The following is a 13,336-nucleotide window of genomic DNA, read 5'->3' on the forward strand; positions in this document are numbered from 1 at the left end:
AGAAAAAAGGGGCAGGACAACAAAGGCGAAAAGTGTTTTGATGGGTCAAGATCGCCCCAAGCTGAGGGCTACGGTTGGGGTAGTGGGCCAACCCAGACATAATTTTTGGGTAAAGAACATGGCCCATCAAAAGTGTAAAACCAATAGCGGAAGCCAATATTGATCGGTTTCTTTTCTCTTCCACACACACAACACTTCTCTCTCTCTCTCTTTCTCTCCTCCGGTTTCACCTTTTGGGCAAAACATCAATACACACATAACACACACATCATGGTCGACCACAAGAGCTTGCCAACTCACTTTTTAGGTAAGCAATGACAGTTTGACAAAAGAGGACAAGCACAAGTCTCTGACATTTAAATGTATGTAGGAGGCAACTCGCTGGACCTTGCTCCCGAAGGAGCCGTAAGAGATTATGTCAAAGCCCATCAAGGCCACACCGTCATTACCAAGGTCTTGATTGCCAACAATGGTATGGCTGCCATGAAAGAGATTCGATCCGTTCGCAAGTGGGCATACGAGACCTTTGGCGATGAGCGTGCCATTGAGTTCACTGTCATGGCAACACCCGAGGATTTGGCTGGCAATGGTGAATACATTCGCATGGCTGACAACTATGTCGAAGTCCCTGGTGGTACCAACAACAACAACTATGCCAATGTGGAGCTTATTGTGGATGTTGCTGAGCGTAGCGGGGTACATGCAGTGTGGGCTGGATGGTAAGTGTGCCAATGCTTCATTGTGTTACATGTCAAATTTTTTCTCTAACATTGATATTGAAGGGGTCATGCATCCGAGAACCCAAAGCTACCCGAAATGTTGGCTCAAAGCAAGAACAAGTGTGTATTCATTGGTCCACCAGCATCAGCTATGCGATCCTTGGGCGATAAGATCTCTTCCACCATTGTTGCACAACATGCCGATGTCCCAACCATGAGCTGGAGCGGTGATGGTATCAGTGAAGTGGCACAAACCGAGGAGGGCCATGTTTTGGTCGAGGATAAGGTGTATTTGGATGCATGTGTGCAAACAGCCGAAGAAGGTCTCGCTTCTGCTGAGAAGATTGGCTTCCCTGTCATGATCAAAGCTTCCGAAGGCGGTGGTGGCAAGGGTATTCGTAAGGTGGAGGATGCTGCAAGTTTCAAACAAGCTTTCCATCAAGTCCAAGGTGAAATCCCTGGCTCTCCTATTTTCATCATGAAGCTTGCTGGCAACGCTCGTCATTTGGAAGTCCAACTTTTGGCTGATCAATACGGCAATGCTATCAGTTTGTTTGGTCGTGATTGTTCAGTACAACGTCGTCATCAAAAGATCATTGAAGAAGCTCCCGTTACTATTGCCAAGCCTGATGTATTCGAGCAAATGGAAAAGGCAGCTGTACGACTCGGCAAGCTTGTGGGTTATGTATCAGCTGGTACCGTTGAGTATTTGTACAGCCATCAAGATGAACGTTTCTATTTCTTGGAGTTGAATCCCAGATTGCAAGTGGAGCATCCAACCACTGAAATGGTCTCCGGTGTCAATTTACCAGCTGCTCAATTGCAAATTGCTATGGGTATCCCTCTTCATCGTATTCGTGATATCCGTGTACTCTATGGTGTTCAACCCAACAGCGCTTCTACCATTGATTTCGACTTTGCCAACCCCACATCATTCGAAGTCTTGCGTCGTCCTACTCCAAAGGGTCACGTTATCGCCGTTCGTATCACTGCTGAGAACCCTGATGCTGGATTTAAGCCATCTTCAGGCATGATGCAAGAACTCAACTTCCGATCCAGTACCAATGTGTGGGGTTATTTCTCTGTTGCATCCGCTGGTGGTCTTCACGAGTTTGCCGATTCTCAATTTGGTCACATTTTTGCTTATGGTGAAAATCGTCAACAAGCCCGCAAGAACATGGTGATGGCATTGAAGGAAATTTCTATTCGTGCTGCCTTCCGTACCACCGTTGAATATATCATTCGTTTGCTCGAGACTCCAGACTTTGAGGAGAACACTATCAACACTGGATGGCTTGATATGCTTATTTCCAAAAAGCTCACTGCTGAAAGACCCGATCCCATGCTTGCCGTCTTTTGTGGTGCTGTCACCAAGGCACATTCTCAATCAGTCGATTGCCGCCAGCTCTATAAGCAAAGCCTTGAACGTGGTCAAGTGCCCAGCCGTGATATGCTCAAGACCGTTTTCACCGTTGACTTCATTTATGAAGACCAACGCTTCAATTTCACTGTCACCCAATCATCGCCTAGCATCTACACCTTATATTTGAATGGCACAAAGACTCAAGTTGGTGTTCGTGATCTTACTGATGGTGGCTTGCTCGTATCGCTTGGTGGAAAATCACATACAACCTACTCTCGTGAAGAAGTCCAAGCTACTCGCCTCATGATTGATGGCAAGACTTGTTTGCTTGAAAAGGAATCTGATCCTACTCAGTTGCGCTCGCCCTCGCCTGGTAAGCTTGTTAGCTTGCTGTTGGAAAATGGACAACATGTCAAGGCTGGTCAAGCGTATGCTGAAATTGAGGTATGGAAAAAAAGGAAGAGAGTAAGGGAAGCAATAGGACTTATGGTATGTATGTTTAATAGGTCATGAAAATGTACATGCCATTGCTCGCTCAAGAAGATGGTTGTGTCCAATTCATCAAACAAGTTGGCGCTACTCTTGAAGCTGGTGATATCATTGGTATCTTGTCCCTTGATGATCCTTCGCGTGTGAAGCAATTCTTGCCTTTCACTGGTACTATCCCCGCTTTTGGTCCTCCTCATTTCACTGGTGACAAGCCTGTGCAACGTTTCCATGCTACCAAGGGCACTCTCGAGTACATTCTTCAAGGCTATGACAACCAAGCTCTTGTTCAGACCGCTATCAAGGATCTCACTGATGTCTTGCGTGATCCCAAGTTGCCATATTCGGAAACCGCTGCTCTCATGTCATCCATGTCGGGCCGTATTCCTGCCAAGCTCGAGTCCAGTTTGCAAGATTGCCTTGATGCTAGCAAGGATGAGTTCCCTGCCACCAAGTTGTTGGATGCTATTGAAGCCTACGTTCGTGAGCACGTGAACACTCAAGCTGAAGCAACCGCCGTCAAGACCCAAACTGCTCCATTGAGTGCTATCTTTGAGCGCTATGTTAAGGGACTTGCTTATCATGAGTACATGGTCTATGTTGATTTGATGGAACAATATTGCGACGTTGAGATCTTGTTCAGTGGCCAAAACCGATATGAGGAAGTCATTTTGTCTTTGCGTGACCAAAACAAGGATGATCTTGAAAAGGTGCTTGCTATCATTTTGTCCCATGCCAAGGTTTCCAGCAAGAACAACTTGGTGCTTATCCTTTTGGATCTCATTGCTCCTCATGTTGGCACCAGTGGCCTTGACAAGTTGTTCACTCCCATGCTCAAGCGCCTTTCGGAAATTGACAGCCGTGCTTCGCAAAAGGTTGCCCTTAAGGCTCGTGAGTTGTTGATCTTGTGCCAATTGCCATCCTATGAAGAACGCCATAGCCAAATGCTTCATATTCTCGAGCGCTCGGTTACTGAGAATGTATACGGTGGTGGTGTGGAACGTCGTCCTCCCAACTATGAAGCTTTCAAGGATCTTATCAACACCAACTTCAACGTCTTTGATGTGTTGCCCAACTTTTTCTACCACAGCGATCCTTACGTTGCCTTGGCTGCTCTTGAAGTCTATGCTCGTCGTTCTTACCATGCTTACAAGATTTTAGATGTGGCCTACAACTTGCAACATGAGCCCTATGTCATTGCTTGGAAGTTTACATTGCCCAACAGCAGTGCTCGCAACAGCGTTGATTCCAACAAGCGTATTGCTTCTTACTCCGATTTGACCTTCTTGCTCAACAGCACTGAAGAAGAGCCTGTACGCACTGGTGCCATGGTTGCCTGCAAGTCCGCTGAGCAAGTGCAAAGCGAATTGCCCCGCATTTTGACAGCCTTTGAAGAAGATCCTGCTGCCAAGCAACCTACCACACGCATGGAGAATATTCTCAACATTGTTGTGCAAAGTGATGAGGATAAGGATGAGTCTTTCTGGCAAAGTGAGATTCCAAAGGTGGTTGCCCAATACAAGGATGCTTTCCGTCGTGCCCATTTGCGTCGTATTACGGTCATTGTTTACCGTACCAACCAAATGCCCGATTTCTACACCTTCCGTGAGCGTCAAGATTATGCTGAAGACACCACCATTCGTCATATTGAGCCTGCTCTTGCTTATCAATTGGAGCTTGCACGCTTGTCCAACTTTGATATCAAGCCTTGCTTTATTGAGAACCGCCAAATGCATGTGTACTATGCTGTGGCTAAGGAGAACCCAAGTGATTGCCGCTTCTTTATTCGCTCTTTGGTGCGACCAGGTCGTGTTAAGGAGGAGATGCGTACCGCTGATTATTTGATTTCCGAGAGTGATCGCTTGTTGACCGAAATTTTGGATACGCTTGAGATCGTCAGCCATGAATACAAGAACTCTGACTGCAACCACTTGTTCATCAACTTCATCCCTACCTTTGCTATTGAACCTGATGAGGTGGAACATGCTTTGATGGCTTTTGTTGATCGTCACGGCAAGCGTCTTTGGAAGTTGCGTGTTACTGGTGCTGAGATTCGTTTCAACATTCAATCCAAGCGCCCTGATGCACCTGTGATCCCTATGCGTTTCACTGTTGACAACGTTTCTGGATACGTGCTCAAGATGGAAGCTTATCAAGAAGTCAAGACCGACAAGAGTGGCTGGATCCTCAAGTCCGTGGGTAGTGTGGCTGGTGCTATGCACATGCAGCCTGTTCTCACCCCTTACCCCACAAAGGAGTGGTTGCAGCCTCGTCGTTACAAGGCTCATCTTATGGGTACCACCTATGTTTACGATTTCCCCGAATTGTTCAAGCAAGCTATTCATCAACAATGGGTACAAGCCATCAAGAATGATCCCACTTTGAAGGAACCTGGTCATATTATCGAGGGCAAGGAATTGGTTGTTGATGAGGATGGCTCTATTCAAGAAATTGAGCGTGCACCTGGTACCAACACTGTGGGTATGGTGGCATGGCTTTTGACATTGCGCACCCCTGAATATCCTCAAGGACGTCGTGTGGTTGTTATTGCCAATGACATCACTTTCAAGATTGGTTCATTTGGTGTTGCCGAGGATAATGTCTTTTACAAGGCTTCCGAATTGGCTCGTAAGCTTGGTGTGCCACGCATTTACTTGTCTGCCAACTCTGGTGCCCGTATTGGTTTGGCTGATGAGCTCATTAGCCAATTCAAGGCTGCATGGAAGGATCCTTCTAACCCCGCTGCTGGTTTCAAGTACTTGTATCTTACTCCCGAGACCTATCAAGCTATTGCTGCTCAACAAACCAATGGCCAAAAGAGTGTCAATGTTGAGGAAATCGAGGATGAAGGTGAAAAGCGATGCCGTATCACTGATGTTATCGGCTACACCGATGGTCTTGGTGTAGAAAACTTGCGTGGATCGGGTCTTATTGCTGGTGCTACTGCTCGTGCCTATGATGATATTTTCACCATCACTTTGGTCACTTGTCGCTCTGTGGGTATTGGTGCTTACTTGGTGCGTCTTGGTCAACGTGCTGTGCAAAATGAAGGCCAACCTATTATCTTGACGGGTGCTCCAGCTCTCAACAAGGTGCTTGGTCGTGAAGTTTACACATCCAACTTGCAACTTGGTGGTACTCAAATCATGTACAAGAATGGTGTTTCTCATTTGACAGCTGAGAATGATCTCGAAGGTGTTGGCAAGATTGTGCAATGGTTGTCGTTTGTGCCATCCGTTCGTGGAGCTCCTGTTATCACTCGCATTGGTGCTGATCCTATCGATCGTGAAATCGAATACACTCCACCCAAGGGTCCCTCTGATCCTCGTCTCTTCTTGAATGGCAAGGAAGAAGATGGTCGTTGGTTGTCTGGTTTCTTTGATCGTGACTCTTTTGTTGAAACTTTGAGTGGTTGGGCCCGTACGGTTGTTGTTGGTCGTGCTCGTCTTGGTGGTATCCCTATGGGTGTTGTTGCTGTTGAGACACGCACCGTTGAAAACATCATTCCTGCTGATCCTGCTAATGCCGAATCCACTGAACAAGTGCTAATGGAAGCTGGTGGTGTGTGGTATCCCAACTCGGCTTACAAGACTGCTCAAGCTATCAATGATTTCAACAAGGGTGAACAATTGCCATTGATGATCTTTGCCAACTGGCGTGGTTTCTCTGGTGGCCAACGTGACATGTACAACGAGGTCCTCAAGTATGGTGCTCAAATTGTCGATGCTCTTAGCAACTACAAGCAGCCTGTGTTCGTGTACCTTGTTCCTAATGGCGAGTTGCGTGGTGGTGCTTGGGTCGTTATTGACACCACCATCAACCAGGAGATGATGGAAATGTATGCCGACACTCAAGCTCGTGGTGGTGTGCTTGAACCTGAGGGTATTGTTGAAATCAAGTATCGTAAGCCCCAATTGTTGGCTACCATGGAACGTCTTGACGAAAAGTATGCAAGCCTCAAGCGTCAACTTGCCGAGTGCACTGATGAATCCAAGACTGCCGAGATCAAGAAGCAACTTGAGAGCCGTGAACAAGAATTGTTGCCTGTGTATCAACAAATTGCTATTCAATTTGCTGATTTGCATGATCGTGCTGGTCGTATGGAAGCTAAGGGTGTTATTCGCAAGCCTCTCGAATGGCGTTATGCCCGTCAATACTTCTACTGGCGTGTGCGTCGTAGACTTGCTCATGAGTACACTATCCGCAAGATGGCTGATGCTGCTCCTCGTCTCTCTCGCGATCAAATGAGCTCCCTTATCAAGCAATGGTTCTATGACTCTGCTGAAAATGGTCACGTGAACTGGGAGGATGATGATCGTTTGATTGCTGAATGGTTCGATAACCACACTGCTCATGTTGATCAACGTATTGCCAAGCTCAAGAGCGAAGCTACCAAGGAGCAACTTGTCCTTCTCGGTACTACGGATCAAGAAGCTGTTGTCGAAGGCTTTAGCAAGCTCATGGAAACCATGTCGCCTGAAGCTCGCAAGGAAATTCTTCGCAAGTTGGCTACTCGTTTCTAAATAGAATACTAGATGCATTTATTTTTTCATTCTTCTTTACTTCTTTTTGACATTTGTAAATATAAAACAAAGGATAATATAATTCTTCTATTTCTATCTCTTAATCGGCTACGTAACATGATCGTTCCCGGGTTCTCTTTAAAAGCTGTTATCCCAAAGGTCAACACTTGATAAAACATGTTTGAGTTGAGCAAAAGAGTATAGTAAAAATGACAAAATGTACAACATAAACTTTTTATTTGTATTCGTTAATCAGCAACTCGGGCAATTTTCCTCGCACGTTCTTGTCCTACAAGGCGTCGTCGCATATCCTTGTTAAGTCTCCGCCCCGTGGGAAGTTTGAGTGCAGCTTGGGCTCCATCCGTGGTCGTATTGTCCTTGGCTGTAGTGGTGGTGGTAGTCGAAATTGGGTTGTCATCAGTAGATAATGTAGGGCGAGTACAAAGGAGATCATCTTTCATGTTGTCCAATAGAGAAGTAGCAAAAGGACATTGTTCAAGGGACATGAGTGGCCCATCGATGACACGCGATCCGAGTACCTGAACATCAATTTGAAGGTAGCTTGTGTTCTTATCAGCGGGTAGCGGAGAAATCAATGATAAAAGAGCCGCATTGTTGTGGTTATCTTCATTCATCAGGAAGGTGGAGGAAGAGCCATTGTCTTCACAAGCAGCGGTTGTTGATGAATCATTCATGATGGGTGCCACCTGAGAGAATTCACGAGAATACAAGTAAATGTGAGGTCGTGTTGTTGCTGCCTTGTTGTTGTTGTGGATGGCATCAGATGACCATTGCACCAAACTCTTTTCATGATTTTTGACATTGTTGCCACCATTGGTTGTTGTTGTGGTGGTGGTAGTAAGTCTGTCCTGAATCCAATTGCGGAGTGCGTAAGGTCGTACAGGATCAATGAGTACCAAATCTGTGCTTGGTGTAATTGAAGATGATGATGATGATGGGCCACTGTCCAGTGTAGGTCGTGGAGTTGTCGGTGCACCACCATTGAAGAATGTCAAGTCAAGAGAGCTATCAATGTTTATGTTAATAAAAGTAAGCATTCACGTTTGTTGATGAATTACCTTGAACCTCCCACTAATTGCTTTGGGCTACTTCCACCCACAGTGAGTTGATTCACGCTTCTTGATGGCAATGAAAACAATGCAAATGAAAATAATATGATCTATATCGTGAAACATTCACACACAACGGGTATGAGTACAAAGAAAAAAACCATAGCCATTATTTCCCGCCTCAAACCCCCCAATAGTAACATTACCATAAACACCACTCCCGTGGCCTTATTATGACTGGTATTCTTGTTGGATGATAACAATGCTGTGGTGGTGGTGTTGTTGTTGCCAACCATACGTCGTCTCAAATCATGATTCTCTTTTTCCAATGTGTCCACTCTTGATTCTAATTCAGCCACACGAGCCTTGAGCTGTTCGTTTTCTTTTGAAAGGTTTTGCTTTTCTTCTTCCAACGCGTTCAAATGTTCACGCTTACGCTTACGCGATAGGAGTGCTGCTGCTCGATTTTTGATTAATCGTTCTTGTCGCTTAGCAATCGCTGCTGCTTTTTGTGCTTCCTCTGGAGAAGAATGTGATGGCTCAATTTTGACGCTGGCAGGTATAGGTGTGTTGTCATTGCTTGTCAGGGGTAATTGTTGTTGTTGTTGCTGTTGCTGTGCAACCGTTGTAGGTATGATGGGTTGTTGTTGTTGTTGTTGTTCTTTGGCTGCAGCTACAGGTGGGGATGGTGGCGATGGTGAAGGAGAAGTGGATGATTGTTGAGGTGGAGGAGATGGGGTAGCCGTTGTTGACGATGAGGATGTGTTGTTGTTGTTGTTGGGTTGTTGTGGCGGTTGTGCCGATGCAGGGAGAAGTCTTGCCAGGGGTCTTAACTGTGTTGATGGTGCGGAAGCTATACCAATAGGATCCTTTTTCTTACGTCCACGTTTCTTTCTTGGCTGTTCTGAATCTGATGATGAGCAAGAGGCTGTTGATGATGCTGAAGATAGTTTCACATCTTGTTGTTGTGGCTGTGGTTGAATCGATGGCTGTAACAAAGGGATGTTGGGTGATTGATTAATAGCAGCTGCTTGTTGAATGTATAAAGGGGGCACAAATGATTGCAAGAATTCAGGTGGAGGAGGTGCTGGCCAGTATGTCGACGAGGCTGCTCCATTCAAGTTGTTGGCTTGTGGTAATCCTGCTGCTGCTGCTGCTGCCAGCCACGACGTGTAATCCATCATGTTGGCTGTTGGGGCTGCAAACATATCCTCTGATTTATTGGTATACGCGTCCTCTGCATTGTTGATACTGCCATCAGATGATGTTGAGTATGGAGGTGAAAGCGGCTGTTGGTGCTGCTGTTGGTGTTGTTCGTCATTGGATAACGGCCAACTATCGCCTGAAAGACAATCGGCATTCAAATACGACATGAGCAACTCGTCATGCTCCTCCTGTACTTCAGGGTCTGGTTTAATGGTGGGCGATGTCATGATGCCTGGTTGGCGATCGAAAGGAAGGTTCAGGAAAAAAAGAGGTCTGTGAAGAAAGTGAGTTTTCGAATAACCTCCCCCCACCCATATATTTATATAGGCCAATTGCCCCGTGCTTCCAAGTTTAGTATATGCCAGCTTTCCTGTGTAGGCAAGTTACTCGAGAATCATCCAGATACACTCACACATATCTCCTTTTCCCTCTCCCTTACTTTGCATTCACTTCCCTTGCATCTGATAAATTAATCGCATCCATAAAAGATAGTCCTTCTGTGTATGTAAAGATAAAAGCTTGTGTCTTTATTCATAGTAATCGATCCGAGGTAGATTGGGTTACAATCATCAATCATCAATCGACGTACTTAAATAGAAACACGTGGTGCGCACCATTATCCCTTTCCCTTGTTGACAGCATCTATTTGAATGTGATCTTATTTAGTGCACTTGCATAATGAAACATAGTTCAAATGTTATAGTGTTAACAATGTAACATGGGATATTGTGACAAGAGCCCCTTTGTTGGGCGTAACATGTGTGCATCATACACCGCCAAAGTGAAAAAATTCCCAACTGGGAAAGTAGTCGTGGCCGTCCCGCATTTCTTGCTGAACCATCTAAGAATGGGAGTTACATTATTATGCATTGGGTATTACAGGTGATGTGACCCATCTACTTTGCCACATTCATATCGCATGGTGTCTGCTATTCTTCTTCTTATCCTAATCACGACTTTGTTCAAGAGGGTGTTTTGTTCCATACAATGGTAGTATAGGATGGAATAAAAGATCCATCAAGCATATTTTATAGTGGATGAATATTGTTCGGATGACATTAATAGGCACGCTATCAACTTTATTTTATGTATACAAGGATCATGGTAGCATTCAGTGATATCTAGTTGGGTAAGGAACAGGTGCATCTAATGCGATAAAGTAGCCTGGGATTGAACTCAGCAACGTCATCGAGAGGCGGCGGGCTGCGTTTAGGACGCGTAAGTGAAGATGCAATGAGTACCTCGCTTCTTTTCTCTTCCCTCCCCCTTTACCATTAACTCACCATGGACCATTTTCCTTCTCGTTGGGGTAAACCTCGTAACGAAAACGTCGACGCATACAACACCGTTCCTCTCCACAAAAGTCTTCCTGACAGCTTGTCACAATCAGCTTACGGCCCAGTATCTCATACCCAGTGAGTACAATCACAACGATCGCTTTATCCTCCACACGCATACGACACATGATGACTATAGTATCAACCTATTGCTTGTCAATCGTGATCGGTGCTGTTTTCTATTCGTGCCATTACAGCTGCTGACCGTTTATTCACTTTTGTATAGACAACCACTGGTGACTGGTACATCGGTTATTGCCTTAAAGTATCGTGATGGTGTTATGATGGCTGCAGATATGCTCGGTATGCTTGAATGAAAACACTTGATTGGAGGGGAATATCCATTGTCTAACAACATGGAGACTAGGCTCTTATGGTTCGCTTGCTCGATTCCGTAACATTGAACGATTATATCCTGTTGGCGACAACACCATTGTCGGCTGTTCAGGCGATATCTCTGATTACCAATACATCCAGCATCTTTTGGATACTCTCATGTATGCATGGTTATGAGAAATAGGATCGGGTTATAGATACTCAATCGTTTTTGTTCATACAACAGGATCAAGGAACACTGCCATGACGACGGCCATGTTCTCGGCACATCAAACATCTTCGAATACCTCTGGAGAGTCATGTACAACCGACGATCCAAGTTTAATCCCCTTTGGAATGCTCTTGTTGTTGGTGGTGTTGATAAGGGTGAACGGTAGGTTGATCGGTACTTGTCATTGAGATAAAAGGCTCATCGGCATGTCATTGATATTTCAGCTTCCTTGGTTACGTTGATTTGCGAGGCACCACTTACCAAACTACAACCATTGCCACCGGTTTTGGTGCCCATCTTGCACAGCCTATTTTGAGAAAGCGAGTAGAAGGCAGAGAAGATGATCTCACTGAGGAGGAGGCTATTGAAATCATCAACGATTGCATGAAGGTTTTGTTTTATCGTGATGCTCGATCCATGAACAAGGCAAGTAGAATATTCCTTTGGATATGAAATCGATGCTAACATACTCGGGTCAATAGTTCCAAAGAGCAAAGATTACTGCAAGTGGTGTTGAGGTCACTGAGCCCTACAGCGTGGAAACGGAATGGGGATTTGCGGAAAAGATACGAGGTTACGGTGCATAAACACATGCATGCTTTTATTTCATCATTTACAAAGCAAATATATTCCATTTGATCATCACACATGTTGGCTTTATGAGTTGGTCTATTTCAATGAGTTATCGGCAGCATACGTTTCATAGGCGACTTGATAATATGGTTTGTGGTCAATGCAGTCCTCGATCATCATCGTCATCGTCAGTTGAGATAATGTCCGTAGTCCTTTTGTGATGAAACATGTACATGACTTTGTTACCTCATATAGTTTGTTGTACACAAACCACTCTTGTCGAGCCTTGACTGCCGCTTGAGCAGTGAACAAACGTCGTTGTTGGTAAGTAGTCATTCGAAACGTGGATCAAATCGAGAGCCTATAATACACCACGAGCGCGTTGAGCGGTACTTTCAGTCAAATCCCGCAATCATGCCGCTCAATTATCTCTGTCACATGATCCCAGGTATTTTTAATGATCGAGTGGTACCAATTGGCGATTTGATTATGCCTATCGTCTATCAGGGCGTGAACTTAGAAGCTTTAACAATGTAATGTGATAAAAGAACAAAAGCGTCTCGATACGGGGATGTAAATGGTCCAATCTCACTTTCCAACCTTCAGGTTTCTATTCCCCCTTTCAATCCAGAACCAACCAAGTGGTCCACATCTTGCACGTATAAGCTAATAGCATGATAACCAAATTCGATGAAAGAGTCGAAGAATAACAGTATGGGCATTTATCAAGAAAATGTGATAAAGAAATGGGGAAATTCAATAAGATACGGGTGAATCACTTGGGAGTCGATGGGTGTCATTCTGTGCTTGGTTGCTGCCGTCATATCCAGAATCAAAAACAGGTGCAGCGTGCGCTGATTCGAGTATTCCAATATCATCCATGGCAATGAAACACCTCTTGTCCAAGATAGAATTCCTCTCACCAATGCCATCCAATCCATCACCATCCTCAGCCATATGTATGCATATGATATGATCCTTCCTTCCTGCTGACGACGAACCATCAAGTAAACAAAACAACTTTCCAAGATTTCTCGTAGCTGCACTTGATTGCATCCATCCATCCATAACCATTGCAAGTCCAATGCGCTGATAGAAAGGACCTCTGTGATCGTTGCTGATATGCCTTCTTTTCCATCCGACTGTTGGTCAATCATTTGCTTGGTCTTCGCCTATGGCAGCTCAACCAAGGTGAAGATTGGTGTAGTTAATGACTGATAGGGTATCATCAAACTAGACATCACGTATATCCAATTCCTTCCATCTCATGTACCAAACGATATTGAGATCCATGTCCATAGGAATTCGTATGTATTGAAACAAGCTGCTATACGAAAATAAAGCTGCTTCTATACAATGGCTATCTGCTGTTCACGTAGAAAGGCTGCAAGGCAGGTTGCTGGAAGTAGTTGAGACAATGGGATCAAGACCTTGCTAATAGCAACTGCTGCAATGAATGCTGTTACGTTTGATTGTGGTCGACAATTGTACAAAAGAAGGTGAAGTGTCAAG

The 13,336-nt window shown here is 44.9% G+C and overlaps 3 protein-coding genes across 3 annotated transcripts; 2 read left to right on the top strand and 1 right to left on the bottom strand.

Moving 5' to 3' along the window:
- Window positions 1-270: 270 nt before the first annotated feature.
- O0I10_009424 (uncharacterized protein) lies at window positions 271-7,091 on the top strand (the record flags this gene model as incomplete). Its single annotated transcript, XM_058489416.1, has 4 exons — window positions 271-307; window positions 371-719; window positions 783-2,526; window positions 2,589-7,091. The coding sequence occupies 4 exons, from the start codon at window positions 271-273 to the stop codon at window positions 7,089-7,091; spliced, it is 6,633 nt and encodes a 2,210-aa protein (XP_058339773.1).
- A 248-nt stretch (window positions 7,092-7,339) lies between these two features.
- O0I10_009425 (uncharacterized protein) lies at window positions 7,340-9,594 on the bottom strand (the record flags this gene model as incomplete). The annotated part of the gene is made up of 3 exons (XM_058489417.1): window positions 7,340-8,117; window positions 8,171-8,271; window positions 8,368-9,594. The coding sequence occupies 3 exons, from the start codon at window positions 9,592-9,594 to the stop codon at window positions 7,340-7,342; spliced, it is 2,106 nt and encodes a 701-aa protein (XP_058339774.1).
- Window positions 9,595-10,651: 1,057 nt separating this feature from the next.
- Window positions 10,652-11,838, top strand: O0I10_009426 (uncharacterized protein; the record flags this gene model as incomplete). Its single annotated transcript, XM_058489418.1, has 6 exons — window positions 10,652-10,782; window positions 10,931-11,007; window positions 11,072-11,201; window positions 11,267-11,413; window positions 11,476-11,677; window positions 11,734-11,838. 6 exons carry the CDS (start codon window positions 10,652-10,654, stop codon window positions 11,836-11,838), a joined length of 792 nt encoding a protein of 263 aa, XP_058339775.1.
- Between the last annotated feature and the right edge of the window lie 1,498 nt (window positions 11,839-13,336).

This window comes from Lichtheimia ornata, assembly GCF_029851405.1.
Source record: "Lichtheimia ornata isolate CBS 291.66 chromosome Unknown scaffold00055, whole genome shotgun sequence".
NCBI lineage: Eukaryota > Fungi > Mucoromycota > Mucoromycetes > Mucorales > Lichtheimiaceae > Lichtheimia > Lichtheimia ornata.